General features: G+C 34.7%; 2 protein-coding genes across 12 annotated transcripts; both read left to right on the top strand.

Moving 5' to 3' along the window:
• Positions 1-497: 497 nt before the first annotated feature.
• On the top strand, positions 498-5,954 carry LOC18445306 (S-adenosyl-L-methionine-dependent methyltransferase). Of its 11 annotated transcripts, none has more exons than XM_088860179.1 (5): positions 499-695; positions 833-908; positions 1,073-1,214; positions 1,890-3,500; positions 5,107-5,954. In XM_088860179.1, exons 4-5 carry the CDS (start codon positions 2,182-2,184, stop codon positions 5,135-5,137), a joined length of 1,350 nt encoding a protein of 449 aa, XP_088716305.1. In that variant the 5' UTR covers positions 499-695; positions 833-908; positions 1,073-1,214; positions 1,890-2,181; the 3' UTR covers positions 5,138-5,954. The 11 variants fall into 11 exon arrangements, with proteins under 11 accessions (XP_088716298.1, XP_088716305.1, XP_088716301.1 ...); XM_088860175.1 differs by having other exon boundaries at positions 5,032-5,954; XM_088860176.1 differs by lacking the exon at positions 1,073-1,214 and having other exon boundaries at positions 5,032-5,836.
• Positions 5,955-11,846: 5,892 nt separating this feature from the next.
• LOC148783421 (acyltransferase GLAUCE-like) lies at positions 11,847-14,423 on the top strand. The gene is made up of 2 exons (XM_088860170.1): positions 11,847-12,476; positions 13,076-14,423. Exons 1-2 carry the CDS (start codon positions 12,036-12,038, stop codon positions 13,223-13,225), a joined length of 591 nt encoding a protein of 196 aa, XP_088716296.1. The 5' UTR covers positions 11,847-12,035; the 3' UTR covers positions 13,226-14,423.
• The last annotated feature ends 2,914 nt before the right edge of the window (positions 14,424-17,337 follow it).

The following is a 17,337-nucleotide window of genomic DNA, read 5'->3' as shown; positions in this document are numbered from 1 at the left end:
CTCTTTTTGGAGCCCAAATGCAATAGCAAAATCCCTAGCCAAGGATCCGGTATCTAACACCTCGCTCAAAATGACAAGCTTATAATTTATTTACAAGGTTTTCATATAAAATTTTGCGCTACTTAATAAGAGTTATACATTAACCTTCAAAGAGAGGGAGGCAACAGAGGACCATAGAGAGTAGTTTGGTCCCAAGGGGCTCACCAATGTAAACTGCGCTAAAAAGCACTACCCTTCAACCTAAGATTTGCAATAGCAGCACCGAACTGAAAGTGGTAATGATCCGGATCAATGAAAGGGGATCCAACACCCCGGCCAATCCGTTTTCAAACTATAAATTACACCTTTTCTTAATTGGAAATTTAGGAGGATAACATGTAATTAAAGATAGGCGGGAATAGTTAATTCAAAGTAAGGACTTCATAGGTATTTTAAAATACGACAGGGATTTTTTATGTACTTTCATGCATTTTAAGTTTTCATTTTGAAACTCCCACCGAAACGCCGTTCTCATGAGCTTCGCTTTTCCTGGTTTTATGCCTCAAAGCTTCTCTGTAAAACGCTAAAAATTTAGTCTCTTTCTCACCTTAAATTCAGAGAAGCAGCTTAAAATTTAGTCTCTTTTTCACCTTAAATTCAGATAAAAGCTTCTAAAAAATGGCGTTATTTGGCCGCGAACTGTTACAAATAACGAGGTATGATAAGAAAAATAAGAAAGAAAACCCTATAATGCTTTGGAACTTGTGAGACCAAACCCTAGGTCAACTAAGTGTAAGAGATTTGATTTCTTTAAGCAATTTGGAGGAATTAAAAATTTTCTTTACATATGCAGTGAAACTTCGTTTCTCAGTTCTACCACTCACCTGAAGCTTGAAGGACAAGTTCGAAACCCTAGAAGAAGGCGTAAGGTATGGCTTGAGATCTCCATCTCTCTGCATTTTTTTTATGGTTTTCGTGAAAGTGAAGTACTTATGGCGAAGAAGCAGCATAGCTGGTAAAATGCTGGATTTGCAGTGTTAACTTTAACCTAAGATGTTGTCTGAGAGCATTTTGTCTTGATCTTATGATTTAGTGGAGGATTCATGGAGATTCAGCAGAAGAACCAGTTGAGAAGTTAATGTCGTATGTGTTCTAACCTGATATGTTATGAATAGCATGTGACACATAGTTGCAGAGGTGAATTGAAGCTCAGGATCTTAGTAATTGTGGAATGAGTATGTGTTTAACCTTACAATTTATCTGCTATTTAACAAACAATAGAAGATTTGATGGAGAGTTGGAGTAAAATAAGCTTATTTAGCCTTTAGACGCAGAGTATTTTAACACTATCAATGTATCTAACAAAGTTCTGACAAGTACCTATTTCTACGGTGTTGAATTTACAGAGAGGTACGTCATTATTAATTTTTAGCATAAGAAATCAGAGGCTCTCTTATGGATTTTTTCTCTTGGAAATGTATTGTTAGGGGTAGAAATCACAATGATTCATGAATCTCCTTGCACAATTGCTATTATTTGGAGGGAAAATGGAAGGTTTTATTGATTTATTGACGTAAGAGGACTTATGAAGCTTTTGGCGTGGAAAATGTTTTGATGGAAGAGTTCTGATGTCATGTATATTCAAGAATAATAACAAGTCATTTTGCAAAAGACGAGTGTTTGTAGCATGTGAATAACTTTAGCTGAATCTAGTTTTAAAGGTTGCAGTTAAAAAGATGTTTTGTTTCATATTTAGGATTCTCTAGTATGATACTACCATGTTATTACCATATTATGCTACAATGCAAACTATCTGCGGAAGCGCATCCTTTGCATGAGAAATATTTCCATGGTTCATCAATGCATCAATGATCACTTAATTTTACTCCTTTCCGTTGTCCTTTTAACAGGAAATCATTCTATTCAAGAAATCCAAGTGTGATAGCTTCTGAAAATTTCAGGTGGTTTGAGAACTGAATCACTCTGTGAAAGCATAGATTATGTGGCCCTGGAAACTCGAAAAACATATTTGTGCTAAAGAATACAGGATTCCTGAGCAATTTATTAATCCTGAAAAAACATGAGGGTGACCTGATTGAAAATTAGGGATTCTTAAGTGTTGGGTGTTTCTTCAAAAGCCTTAATTTGAAACTTCTTGAAAGTTCAGTTTAAGCCAATTAAAAAGTCATCCTAACACAAGAAATGGAGGTGTCCTGCTTTCAGAGATGCAGAATGGCAAAAGTAATGGCCTTTTTTCAGGTCATTTTAGGTGTGCTTGTCATAGTAGTGAGTCTTACCAGTCTCCAAAGGTTTTACCCTGCAGGAAATTTCTTCCATGAAGATGACCAATGCAAGCATTTTAATGGCACAAACGAGGGGGGATATGCTGATTTTGACATGAAATCTCTGTCTGACAGAGTAGATGAAATTCTCCTTAAACTGGCCAATTTGCAAGAAAAACTCGAAACCCAAGTCCAACAAATTGGTAAGAACACTGACAAAGTTGGCCTGAATATTTCAAGAACCCAGTACAGGAAATTCTTAGAAGAAGAGATTATTCAACCTCTATATAGTGCCCATATATCTTTAAGACAGATTCGCATTCCAAAGGTTGCGGGTATCTTTGGGAGAGAAGGACATAAGGAAGACCCTCTGATAAACTTCTTCACAATTGAGGAAATCAGAAAATACGTAACTGCCAAGCCTAACAGATTAGGGAAGGTTAATATTTATGGGGCTCATAAGACTTACAACACGATTGGGCATACCTGTGTATTGATGAGAAAAGAATTGGAAGCATACATGAATTATGACGTCGGGAGTTATTGTAAGGATGATTGGAATGTTGCTCAGAAGCTGATGATTAATGGGTGTGATCCCTTGCCTCGAAGGCGATGCTTGACCAGGGCTTCAAAGTTGTATAAAAAACCCTTACCAATTAATCAGTCACTGTGGCAGATTCCTGATGATAGGAATGTGAGGTGGAGTAATTACCAATGCAAAAGCTTTGAATGTTTAAATAATAGAAACCCCAAAAAAGGTTTTTCCAAGTGCTTGGGTTGTTTCAATCTGGGAAAGGAAAAGGTTAAATGGATAGGAAATACTTCATTAGCAGTGGACTTTCTGATAAGTGAAGTATTGGATATCAAGCCAGGAGAGATAAGGATAGGGCTGGATATTGGGGTTGGTACAGGTACTTTTGCAGCTAGGATGAGGGAGAAAAATGTGACTATCATAACGACTGCTTTAAATCTAGGGGCTCCCTTTAATGAGATCATTGCTCTGAGGGGCTTGGTTCCTCTTTATGTTACATTAAACCAGAGGCTCCCATTCTTTGATAACACGATGGACTTGATTCATACCAGTGGATTCCTTGATGGTTGGATTGACCTACAATTGATGGATTTTATTTTGTTTGATTGGGATCGGGTTCTTAGGCCTGGCGGTTTGCTTTGGATTGATCGGTTCTTCTGCAGCAGGAAAGATCTGGATGATTACATGTATATGTTTCTTCAATTCAGGTACAAGAAACACAAATGGATAATTTCTGTCAAGTCCAAGGAAGAGGTTTATCTCTCAGCCTTGTTAGAGAAACCTCCTAGGTCAATGTGATATGATTTAGTCATATTTACTGCTTCTAATTCAGGCTCTTGAATGGGCTCCTTTTTTGGCTCTTGCTATCCATCATTACTAGTTGTACCATCTTTTTTTTTTCTTTTGATGTTGTCGTACCATCTCTTTTATTGCGGTAATGAAGCTTAAAAGGTTTTGAAAGAATTACGTGGATTATTCTATTTTATCATGAGAGATATGTCAGGTTTTGGAAGAATTATGTGAATTATTATATTTCATCATGAGAGATATGTCTTACATTTTTATCATGAGAGATATGTCCCTACATTTAGTTCTATACTAAGTCAATTTGTCTTTCTTATCACTATTGAATCTTAGAGGTCTTGAAACAAAATTTTGTGGATTATAGTGAGAGGGGCTAATCAGGAGTCTTCTCTTACGAGGACATATAAGCTTTCTGTTTTCTAGTGGTTTTCTTTCACTGAGTACCGTGTTCCAGTTCTGATTCTGAATTAGTGCTTTCCTTAAGAAAAGTAAAATTCATGAAACTGATGTTTTTTGTTTCTCTTCCAAGTTTTGTAGTTTTTACTTTCTCTCTTTATATTAGAACCACTAACTAATCTTACTTGCTTGGTTCTAGAGAGATATTTCTGAAAGTTTTGAGCATGATAGCGTTCTTGGGAATGTCATGGCAACACTGTTTGTATTGCACATTTATGTTTTCAGTGGCCAAAAATTTGTTAGTCAAAGGATGACGTACTATGTTTGCTTTTGGTTTCACTTTTTACTAATGTTAAGTTGGAAGCTTCCCACCAGTGGGTTTTTTTTTATTGGGTTATCCTGCAAAGAAAGACAATTATGTAGTATATGAAATTTTATTATAATATACTCTAAATCTGCATTTGTTCCCATCCAGTAGAGTATTTAAGATATTTGGAAAGGACATTGTGAGAGAAATGGACATTTGTGGGAAAGAAACACATGCCTACATTGCCTTGAATGTGCTGATACTTGGGAGTATTCTTATCATTAGGTCTCTGAAGATTATTTGAGTTGTTTCTTCTGCACCATATTTTAGTACTAATATTTAATGGTTTTTTCCGCCATATATGTTAAAAGATCACATTGGTCTATTAACACTTTTGGTACCCAATTTTCCCAGTTGTTTATCAATGGTTTCGGTTGCATGGTCTTTATTGCCAGGTTAGAAATGTAGGGGATGCTTTGGTCCTTTAAGAAGGGTATTTTTGTACTTGTTCATTAGGATGTTGTCATCACTTACATTTTAAAAGATGGGCACCTTGTCTATAATCTGAAATTTTTTAGCATAACTTTGGGATGATTATTCTTCTGACGCATGAAACTTGTTATTATTCATTGTTTACGATCAGAGGAATGTTCATAGGATTGGATAACAATGCTCATACATGGCTGGATTTTGGGATCTAATAAACACTGTTTCTCTCTTGCCATTTTCAGAGTTGCTGGTGTAGTTCTTGTTGTGCTAACTAGTCATTGATGATTGGAAAGTTATAAACTTCTGATGGTTTTCAGGATTTTGAATAATTTGGTTGAAATTTGCTGAGTCTCAGAAGGAACATGATTCCAGCCTTGGATGACAAATTTGCTGTTAAAATGGATCTCATATGCAGTCTCTTGGGTCATGCCAGTAATTTGATCAAATGCCATTGGAGACATGTTATAGTCATAATCCTTTTATTGGAAGTTGGGTTTTTTTAATATGCAGGTGAACTTGTTCACTTCGGGGAAGTGGGTTGCATTGTGGGCCATGCAGTTGAGTCTACTAGCCTTGTTATTATTAAAAAGTAAATGTCATTTTGGGAGAAGCTCTGGCCATTACCTATGTGCACATAGATGCTTTGGAAGTTGTACATGGTTTATGTATGTGTGCACAGCTATTTGGCTTATGATATAGGGCTAGCAACAAGCAGTATGATATAGGGCTAGTCCATGGCTGGCATTGGGTTCGGCATTGAGGGGTCTAGTCACGTCAGAACTACTTTTATTTGATGATGTTTGGGGCTTGCCTTTTTTGTTTGGTTTGTGAAGTTTTCCTTTTTGTATATGTTTATTATCGAGTAAGAGTGGCAAACCACTTTTTAAACACTCATCAGATACAACCGTGACACTAAAACCCAGCAATTCAACTTTCTCAACTGGCTGTCCTGTAGAAAATCCAAAGTCAAATTTTTTGCTAGCTTGTGCGACATGATTAATGAAAAAATAAATCTAAGGCTTTTCTGAGTACTTACATTGTAAACTGTAATGACCACTTAGTGAGTTATTTGTTAGTTATTTGTTGAGAATTTCTTGCGACTTTCTTGTGAATTTCATTTGTAAACTGTGATATTTGGGGTTCTTATGGATCACGTTTCTTTTTTATTATGACCTTCTGATTTAATTACCGGGGGATTTAGTATTTGATATTTTTATTGTCTTGTTTGTGATTGATGATTATATACCAGATGGAAGTTACTATGGTGTATAAACCTCATTCTAAACAATAAATTGGCGTTTTTTATTTTTTGTGTGCAATGTCGACAATAATTGTTGTTTTATGATTCAATTTATCCAAAGGCATGTGAGTCAGCAAAATATTCATTGCCAGATCTATAACTGTTCTGGAAATATACACTTTGAGGTTTTCCTCATTGAGGCTATCTATTTTGGGAAACAAACAGCCAGAAATATAAATTTTGAGTGTTCCTTACTTGCCTTGTCGTATTAGAGTAACTTAGTTCATAAAGTTTTAATCAGTTATGTGGTCCTTCAGTCTCCACTTTCATCTTTATACTTTTGTTTAGGATAAAACACCAGACTAAGGTCGCATGGTTATAGTGGTTCCTGGAAGTCTAACCAAATTCACTCCTCTCACAATAAAGGAAAGAGGCTGCAGCATTACTGCAAAAACATTGAGAATTTTTTTAAAATACACCTGAGAGATCAAGTATTTAACATTTTACACCTATCTTTTGATTTAATTTCAAAATACCTACTAAAATACACGAGCAATTGACCACGAGTTAGAATAGTTGAACAAGGGTAATCTGTTAAATTGTCGAAAAGTTCCAGTGTGTTTTGATCAATTTCCCAAAAGTATATTATGGGAGGATTGAATGTCAGGCTTGATTTTTGTAAAATATAAACAGCCCTTAATTTTATAGTATTTATATATTTTTTAAAAGGGTGTGAAACCTTCAACAATCAAAATTAGGTGCATCTACAAGTTTTATTACAATATGTAATTGTGGTATAAAAAAATCTTAGGATGGCTATGAGAATCCATTTTATCTCTAATTATAAAATTTTAAACTCCAAAAATCGTTCAAATCAAGTATATATTTATAAACACATGGATATCTTGAGAATAGGTGGTTCAGATAACATGTTGCGTGCTATTTTTGGGACTCAAATTTATTATTATTACTTATCTTCATAGATCTTGATGTTCGAGATAGTCCATTGGAGGTTTTTTTAACATCAAAAAACATTTTCTGATGGATTTGTGAGGTGCAGCTTAGTTCTATGTTTTAGTGTTGCAATCTTATGTGTACACTTTTTCCTTTTTAAAATAAGCCTTTTCCACTTGCAACTACTATCATTTGTATTTTAATCTTATTGCTGTAATTCATGATATGATTAGGTGTCAAAGGAGTCGCAGATGTGCTCTTAGATTCAAAATCTCAACTATCCTTTTTTATTCATTTTGGTATTATTAGTTTTTAGTGAAATTTATAGATAAATCATGTTTTGCCTTTTCTATTTACAAATAGCGTCATATATCATGTTTTTTGAGAACATAAAATGTATTTGAATTTTATCTTTTTTTTTTTTCTTTTTTTTTTTTATATGTTGGATTAAGTACAAATTTGGCATATTCATACTTTTCATCATCATACACCTATAAAGATAATTTAAAATAAATAAAATTATAAAATTATAGGGGTAGATCGATAATATTATTTATTTTTAAATTATTTTTGAAATAAAATTTTATGTGGAGATGGTTGGAATTATGCCAAATTAAGCGTAATCCGGTGTATAAAAACTGAGATAAAATTAAAATACACTTTATATTTTTATAAAATATGAAATATATGAGACTATTTTAAATATCAAAATAAAATAGGATTTAATTTATAAATTTCTCCTTTTTTGAACTTTTTAAAGTGGCGGCTGCTGATCGAGAGAAAATAAACAATTACATATAGGTTTGTTGCCTTTTTTTTTTTGTTCTGGTATATTTCCTTTTCAATATAATTTGTTGGCAAAGAAATAATTTCTTCTTCTATTGATATTTCTTTTGTAGTAGTCAAATTTCACTTGTATTTTGTAAATAATTTCTTTATCTATTGATATGTCTTTTGTAATAATCAAATTTCAATTGTATTTTATCAAATTTGGCTTTTTTTTTTTTTTTTTATAGGAAGAAGTACAGATGCACCGTGACCTGCCTACCCCTTACGCACCCACACGTGTATGAACAGAACCAGACGCCCCCGTGCGCACTAACACGAAGACATGCATGCACACAAGTGGACATCCTATCGTGAATTGATATCTTAATTATAAATTCTCAAATCTCAACAATTATTTTCTGTCAAGTGATATGAGCATGGATGATGTTTTTTTTTTGACAAATATTATCAAATTTTACTGCTTAAAAAGGTTACAAGAGTTCTATCTCATCAGAACATATACGACAACACACAAGGTTCTATCTCATCAGAACATATACGATAACACCCTGAAGATATGGTGGAAAGATATCGTCAAACCACCCACCATATCCAGAATCTGGCACTATATGCTTGCCTTGAACACCACCAAAAAATTTCTAAGTGTTTCATGCGGAAATACCCCCTTTCATGAGACCACCAAACCATTCACAACACAAACAGAGACATACAAATGGGATAGAGCATGTATCTTGTGCTCGTATGGGACCATACTGTGTCTACTCCCTCAGTCAAAAAACCTAGTTAGGAGTATCTTTCCCATATGAAATTTTGGGAATCACCTAAGAAGCACTAGATGATTATTTTCGAAAAAAATAAATAAATAAATTTTGAGTTTTATGATACTTAGATCTTGCCCTTCAAACATTTGATTCTATGCTCAATCTTGATACAATATTTTTTTCTAGTACATCCAGATAGAAGAGGCGATAACCCCAACATTGGGGTACTAAAATTACTCTTATATGTTGAATTTTACCTAGCAAATAGACGGTATACTCCAGCGTTTGATTGATATATCAAAGCCCAATTCTCTAAGGACACGTGGTCTACTCCATTGTGAGCAGAGTTTATCCCTGCTTCCTCGGTCAAAAGATCTATTTGGGAGGATTTTTTCAATTTAAAATTTTGGTAATCACTCAAAAATTACTAGACGACTATTTTTAAAAAAAAATTATAACTTGAATTTTCTAACGCTTAGGCCTGACCATTTAAATATTAGATGGTCTCTACTCAAATATTATTTGTTTAACATGCATATAGGTATAATTAAGCGCTTTTTTTTTTTTTTTGAGGTTAATCTATCGGCTGACGAGGTTGCATCCCAAAATTTAGCGTGCTAAAATTATTCGTGAGTGAAGTTTCAGCCGAGGGAATAAATGGACATCCGACTCCCGTGTAAGTAGAGTATGTTTTGGCATTCTATATTTGTGTTGGAGGGCATGGTGCCTCCAAATCCTGAAGTCTGTACCCTAAACTGCAAGACTAAACGACTTTCACAAGGGTGCCATCCCAAAATTCCCCTTCTTTGAAAAGTTAAAATATATCATCCACATCCTGTGTATTAGAGATGGTACAAAGCTAGGGCGTCCTGAGTTCCCTTGAATCTGAAATGGAGGGTGGAGAATCTGTGCCCTAAAACTTGAACAATGCCCCTATCCCATACTAGTGAGACTCAACCATGCTTGAATCCCAAGGTCCCCTTCTAGCAAATGGAAAGGTATCCGATAAACAACTTGTGTATAGTATATGGTACAAAACTTGGGGGAGTGCATTGTTCTCTCAAGTCTCAACCATTGATGGTGGAGAATAATTGTCTCATTAATCTCCAACATCCATCATTGAGAAGTGAGAACCAGCCTTTAGAAAATGGATGATCTGCATTGGAACTGGCCGATTCGAATCAGGAATTGCTCAGGCCTATCCGGATCATGTAAAATATTAGGAATTGGCCGGTTTCCCATGAACTCGCTGGTTTCTTTTGGTTTGTATACCCGTTCTCTGATAGAACAGATCGATTAACCATATGAATCGACTCCACCTTTTTTTTTTTTTTTTTAAAATCATTGAACCTTCCCGTTTGGATTAATTTTTTAATTTTTTTAATTTTCAGTAAGGTAAACCAGATTGCTGATCGACCAAACTAGATCAGAAACATAGAGGGGCGATTTAGATCACCAATTCGTTTTTTAAAACTTTGTTGCGAATGGATGGTGCTGGCTTTAGCTGTCTTGCGTCAGAAACATTTTTTTTCTTCTTTTATTTTTTATTTTTTTTCAACATTATACTTAAATAAGGTAAAAATGAATCCAAAGTGTTATGTTGTGGCACCCTCACCCTCACCCTGATTCCTCTCGTTATGCTTTACACATTGGGATCTTTTCACCCTCTTGAAAATAAATTACATTCTCGTCATTTTTGGGATGAGTATTATTTGGGTTGCTCATATTGGCCATCCACTGTGCCATTTAATGATTTAATCAACTGAATGACATACATTTATTTTTTTATTTTTATTCTTAAAGACCCATTAGGGAGCAATTCCAACTGTCGAAGGTACAGACGGTGGATCGTTGATCAAAGCGCCCACTTTTCCCATTATGTTTCTCTCCCTCAGTAATGTTTTACAATGAGAAAAATGCCTTCAAATTTTACATAGAGGCATTGTTTTCACATTTTTTTTATCAAGGCGAAAGTTTATACAAGGATCAACTTTATATCTTGACCTCGACTTGTATGGATTTGAGAAAAAATTGATTTGAAGTCCTAAAAAATGATTTGTCTTGTAATATATTATTGGACATTTTATTTTCAAGATTTTTTAATGTTAATAATTTTTCTTGATCTAAACCAAATCTGAAGCTTAATTTTCATATTTATAGGTGGAAATATAATTCCAAGCCATTGTAGGTCTTTCTGGTGCCAAAACTGCATCTTTTGACGTGGTTTGGGAGCGCATTACTTTTTCCGTACCCATTAATAATTGGGATATTTTTCAACATTTATAAGATAATTATGGCCAAAAGTTTTTAGTTTCTTCAAGTTGAAAATTGGCTAACTTGTGTAATCAAGGGAAATTCCGTCAAAGACTCAGAGGGTCATAAAGATATGGAAAAGGTTTCTATACTTCTCTTAAGATCTATGCTTCCCCTACCATTCAGCATCCTATTTTGATCAAGAGAGCACTCACCGTTTGATCTTAGATCCGACGTCTCAAAGTATTTTATTTTTATTTGATTTTATACAAATTTTATGAATATGAAATTTGGTACGCGCTATCTTCTCATTGGGGCGCTCCTATAAAAAATTTTAAAAATAATTTTTTGATAAAATATAATGACCAAAATACCCCTTGAAACTTTTAAGGGGTATTTTGGTTATTTTATTTTATTGAAAATATTGTTTTTATATTTTTCGCTAGTATGAGTTTAATAGAGGATTGGGCGCATAAAATTTGGCGTTAAAATAGTTTGTAGAAAAAAATTTAACATAAAATAATGTAAATACGTGACATTATAATTGGGACAATCTCAGCCCTCCATTCAGAATGGATGGTTGGATAAGGGGAAGTATATAAGTTTTATGTTTTAGGGGAAGCATAAAAAGCTTGCCTCTTATAATAAGAGATTAGGAAGTCACAATTACTCTAAGCCATTAGATGGAAAATTTGATGACCTTGGGTGTGTTATGAAGTTTGAGAATTTTATTGTTGAACTTTAGTTAATAGTCAATGACATTGTTCCAAGCATTTGGTTTGAAATCTGACGGACAATAGCGATTGTGATCTTCTTATACTAAAAATAAATAGCGCCTTTGTATAATTTTTCTATTAATAATGTCTTTTCTTTTGTAGGAGGAAAACAAAAATTATCTTCTAGAAAAATGCACTGGTTTAAAAAATTCATAGGGCTCTAATCCATGCTTTAAGGTCAGCAGATGAAAGAAATGAAAAACTTATGCCTAAGTTCAAGGTAACATACGCAGTGAATGAGTACTAAACCCCCATTAAAAACCAAAGCCTTAACCAATGAAGATAGAAGTCATAACGTAAAATCCCCACTCACGCTTTTCCAGTGCTTTTTTGGAGCCATGTAATCTGGCAAATAAATTTGAAATATTATTATTCATGGAAATCTGACTTCAATCTTCCAGTGCAAAAGTTCAGTCCCTGTTTGTTTACTCAGAGTCTTTTTTGAGAGAGAGGGAGGGTTATGAGTTTTAGCAATGGAAACCTCAATTGTGATAACTGCAAATGATGTTGAGAAGGAAAAACCCATCAATTTGTTTTCTCCGAAACAGTACTCCAATGAGACCGTGTTCTTGTCTAACATTGATCAGACAGTGGCTTTCCCTGTTGAAACTGTGTTCTTTTTCCAGTCCCGAGATGATAAATCGACCGAAGATATTGCGGAGAGAGTGAAGAAATCAGTGTCTCTGGTGTTAGTTCCTTACTGGTTTATGTCAGGGAGGCTGAGTTTCAATTGTGGAAGCCATAGATTGGAACTTGTGTGCAACAATGCTGGAGTCTTATTTAGAGGGGCGATGTCTCAGCTAAGGGTGGACGAGCTCGGGGATTTAGCAATTCCGAACCCGACATCTGAACACTTTATTCTCAGGATAGATGGGTTCGAAGGCCTCAGTGAAACTCCTCTCTTTACCATCCAGGCACCTTTTTTATACCTCCTTTTCATTCTATATTTCAGACCATTTACAAGTGAAAGCTTCCCTGTTTTCTTTTTGACCTTTTGTCCTTAATGTTTCATGGATACTTCTTTGTAGTGCTTTAATTTTATTAATTTCCCTTGCACTGCATGTTTGAACAAAGCCACTTTCCTATTTTATCTTCGTTTTATTTTATTCTTGAAGTTGATCAGTCAAGAAAGGAAATTATTCTTGTACTCACATGAAAGCTGCTAAAGTTTCCCCTTTCTTAATTCTATTATGTTTAGGTAAATTTTCCTTCTGTCTTCTTATTTTTTAAATTATCTATAGGCCACAAACGGATTCCTTATGTTAATTTGATTATCATTATGCAACAAAAGAAATGCTTTTCTTTCTTCTTTGATGTATTTCAGTCAAATTTGGTCTAAGAACTCTGAATTATCACTTTCATGTGCTTTATTGCCAATTATGTCGTGCATCTAATCTTGTAATGGATTAGTTGTGCATCATTGATCTATCTCGCTCTAGATTGATATTACTTTGCCGAGATTTCTATCTTGTTCCTTGCTCATTGATTTCATTTGTTTCTTAACCTTTGGTAGGTTACAAGGTTCAAATGTGGAGGTTTCTCAATTGGGTTTGTCACAAATCACAGCATTTTTGATGGAAAATCAGCAATCGACATGTTTCAGAGCCCAGCCTCGATCTCAAGGGGAGAAGGTATAAAATCCCTTTGCCTCGACAACAATTGAAGCTTGATCAGAGCCAGGAATCCCCCAATAATCAATACCCACATACTGAATATGCTAAGCTCTCGGATGCTTCAGCCTTTTCTTCTTCCTTCACCTCTCCATCCCCACCAGAACCGTCCTCCTCTGTCGAACTCTGAGATAAACACAGATACAAGCTCTTCACATTCACCCTGGAAATGCTAGACAAGCTGAAGAAAGGGCAATCAATGGTGACCCCCCAACTTCCATAGCTAGTGGACCCTCCTCTCTAACGACTAGATTTCATGCTTTCAAAATCTCAAATCATGGGATTCCAAAGGAGTCAAAGCATTCATCTCCCGAACCCAATCCCAATACCCCAAAGCCAAAGAATCATAGTTTCGACACCTCCCCAACGGCTAGTACCCCTGGTTTTGAAATTTAGTCTAACGACTAGATTTCATGCTTTCAAAATCTCAAATGATGGGATTCCAAAGGAGTCAAAGCATTCATCTCCCGAACCCAATCCCAATACCCCAAAGCCAAAGAATCATAGTTTCGACACCTCCCCAACGGCTAGTACCCCTGGTTTTGAAATTTCAAACAATGGTTTTCCCAATGAAACCAAATGCTCGTGTTTCGAGGCAATTGTGGTATTTGGAGGGCAAAAACCAAAGCTGTTTTCAAGGACCCCAATATGGTTTCTAGTGTTCTTTTTGCCATCGATATTCGGTCAAGGTTGGAGCCAAATTTGCCAGACAGATTTATCGGGAATGCCGTGATAACTGCTTGTGCAAGTGCAAGAGTGAAGGATTTAGAGCAGAGGCCCTTCTCTTTCTGTGTTGGTGAGGTTCAATCTGCCATAAAATAGGGTGACTGATGATTATATAAGGTCTGTTATTGACTGGCTAGAGGTTAACAAGGGGGTGCCCTCAGTTTTCAATGGCAATTTCTATGTTTCAGCATGGTGGAAATTCCCTTTCCATGAACTTGATTTTGGGTACGGTAGGTCAGTTCATGGAGGGCCCATAGTGAGTGGAATGGATGAGTTTGTTTTGCTTCTCTCAAACAGTGTTGAAAGAGGAGGCATAAATGTGTGGTTGGTGCTTGAGAAGGAGTTCATAGATAGGTTCATCGTTCATGTATATTATGTCATATGAGCAGGCGTTAAGTGTGGGCAACAGGCCTAATGCGTTTGATGGCACATTAGTTTCTGTTAGTTTATGTGTTCATGCATGCTTCTCGAGTTTAAGGCCTATGAAAAAGTATATAGTGGAGCTCTTTGCTCACCCACAAAAGAAAAAAAAAGAAGAAAGATTATGAATATGAATAAAATAAATAAATTTTAAAAACTAGAAATAATAAATATATTAAAAAAACATTTGGACCGTTAATTACAATTGTTTTTAAATGGACCACCTACTTTATACCTCTGCACTGAATATTGTACAAATGCGGTCCAGCCCGCATAAAACAGTTGTTTATATATATATATATATAGATTTTCGGGTCATAATATTTTCTCATGTTATATAAATTTAGAGAAGTGTTTTGCTCATTAGGGGACGGAGGTCAACATATGCGTCCTTTCATGTCAAACATCCATCTCAGTGTAATTGAAAAAAAATGGTGGTACTACCAAAGCATAAAATGGATGGTGTTACAAAAAATCAAAAGTATTAATTGCTATTTTTAGAAAATTATTTTCATTTTTTGTATTCATGTTCACTGCAGTGGAGATTCTCAAACCATCTCTAAGATAAATTTGGAATGGAGGACTCATGTAAATAGATGAGTCAGCTGACACACGAATGGCCCTAGCCCAGGTCATGGGATTTCAAGGGAGGTTAGGGTCTGCCTCGAATGAGTGGGCTTAAATGGGTCGTATAGCTAGAAATTTATCAATCTCCCCTTTGAAATATTTTTGATGTTTTGTCAAAATTTTGATTTAAAAATAATCTTAATAAAAAATTTACGAAAATATTTCATACACCGATTATGCCAACCAAAAATTGAAAATAGAAATTTCAATGATGGTATTCAGCTTATTCCAAAATACAAACCGCCAACAAAAAAAAGGGTTAGATGGAAAATTAAATGGCTATAAAAGTAAGAGCCTATATAGCATCCTCATGTGGTACTTAGGAGTTTTTCTTTTAATACAATAGTCTGATATCTATTTTAGAATCACCAAATCTGTATTTTCAAAATAAAGAAGAAAAAAAAAGAATTGTGAGTTTCTAAATACATGGAGTGGCTATGTTCGGCACAGAAAATGCATATAGATCTTTCTTTTTGGTTATTTGTCGAGGTACTTAGATTCCTGAAACTTGAGATCCTAAAATTGTGCTAAATAAGGTTTCTACCTCAGTGAACACATATCCAAGAATCGTATAATTTTTCTGCTAAAAATAATATACAATAATCTAATCTTAAAAAATGTACAATAAAAATGTAAAAAAAATCAGAATGGCTTGGGACGATAGGCCGAGACCTTGGTGGTAGTATTGCCGATCCTCTTAATGAGGTCTCTGATTCCATTTTCACCACAGGATAGGGCCCCAAATCCCCACTGATTTTATCAAATTTTTTTTTAATTACCCAAAACAAAAAGTAAAAAAATACACAATAAATTAAACCAAACAAATACAATTAATATTAAATTCAATATTAAAAAAATTTTTCTATGTAAACTCTAAGCATGAGCATCATGCAATGCACGTGCCAGTAACAAACAGGGTTATTATATCCAAATTGATTAGTGCTCCCTCCTTTGCATTTAATTTATATTAGTCATATAGGACATTTAAGGCCCCCAGCTTAAAAAGGGAGTATGCATCAGTATGTTTCCTTTTATAGTCAATGTAGAAAATACACTTTCTAATACAAGAAACTAAATCAACTATCACATTAAGCAATGATTAAATTGACGAATATATTTCCTCTTTGAACTAAAGAGATTCAAGTATATATAATGAAAAAGTTAGGGATTTCCTCTATTTTTTGTCCCATGGAATAGGCATGGGACACATATCCTCCCTCTCTCTCTATATATATATATATTTCATTGGACACATTCTCTCTCTCTCTACATTTTTTTTTTCACTTGGGGTATGGATGTTCCCAAATAAAAACATTCCACACACTAGACATGTACCAGACCACCATCTGAAAATGCTTAATTTATGATTAAGGATCCTTAGTCTGGGTAAGGTAAGGCAGTTAACCAAGTCAGCTAAGGTACAAAGGCCTCATTCTGCCGGTCTTTAGTGATGACAAAAACATTTTATAGGCTTTTAGTTTATTGTTGTTGAAGAGAAAAGTATGCACTATCACCTTCAATAGATTGCCAAAGAAAAGGAAGTATTCCAAACCAAGTAAACTAGGGTTTTCCATGAATGAATTTTAGGTTGGTCTCCTTTTTTTCAAAAGCACCAATAATTTCCACAATTAGGTGGGGCAATAAAAGAGTAAAGCTTCTAGAGCCATGCAAGAAAATTTGCATAAGTCACTTGTGATGCAAGAGACCACCTCCTCATGGTGTAGATTGAGCCTCTCATGATAGTTAGAGAGACAAACTATGAGATTAAAGCAAAAATAGATAGGAGGAAAGGATTTATTTGGGAGACAAATTGGGTCTCTTGAATTTGCTAGTCCTTTTCATGAAACAAGTGGTTCGACCACTTAATTACCTTTATCAACTAACTAAATCTATAGGATCCAATTCAACTCATGCATGAATTTGGCCAGTATTCCCATATGTAAAGGCATTTCTACACCATACACATGCAAACATGCTCATATACACATAAATATATATTCTAAGTATCTTTGATGCTTGAAAATGTTGATAGTTTTTGTCACATGTCCACCCACCAAAGATATAACAATATGCTTGAAAATGTAAACAATTCAACTTAACCTTTCTTCTTGAATTTTCATAATAAATAAATAAATAGAATAAAAGGTGATATGAAATCGTCCCTCCTCCCAAAGCTAAATGAATTTTGGAAATGTCGCGCTTGAAAAGTCAGTTTTTTTTAAAAAATTACCTTGTTAAAATGTCCAAAACTTACTAAAATTAAAAAAAAAAGTTTATATAAGGTGTCAACCTTATATTGTATGAGTACAGTGCATCTAAAAGCCCACTAGAG

This window comes from Amborella trichopoda, chromosome 2 (genome assembly GCF_054954075.1).
Source record: "Amborella trichopoda isolate Santa Cruz 75 chromosome 2, AtrichopodaSantaCruz75HAP2 v2.0, whole genome shotgun sequence".
NCBI lineage: Eukaryota > Viridiplantae > Streptophyta > Magnoliopsida > Amborellales > Amborellaceae > Amborella > Amborella trichopoda.
The sequence above is the reverse complement of the archived record's forward strand: the minus strand, read 5'-3'. Positions and strand labels throughout refer to the sequence as shown.

What these genes read in the sequence shown, in the direction of transcription:
- LOC18445306 (XM_088860172.1), top strand. Translation starts at nt 2,182, where the DNA reads ATGGAGGTGTCCTGCTTTCAGAGATGCAGAATGGCAAAAGTAATGGCC.
- LOC148783421 (XM_088860170.1), top strand. Translation starts at nt 12,036, where the DNA reads ATGGAAACCTCAATTGTGATAACTGCAAATGATGTTGAGAAGGAAAAA. An exon ending in CTCCTCTCTTTACCATCCAG is followed by an intron (nt 12,477 to 13,075) that starts GCACCTTTTTTA and finishes AACCTTTGGTAG; the next exon opens with GTTACAAGGTTCAAATGTGG.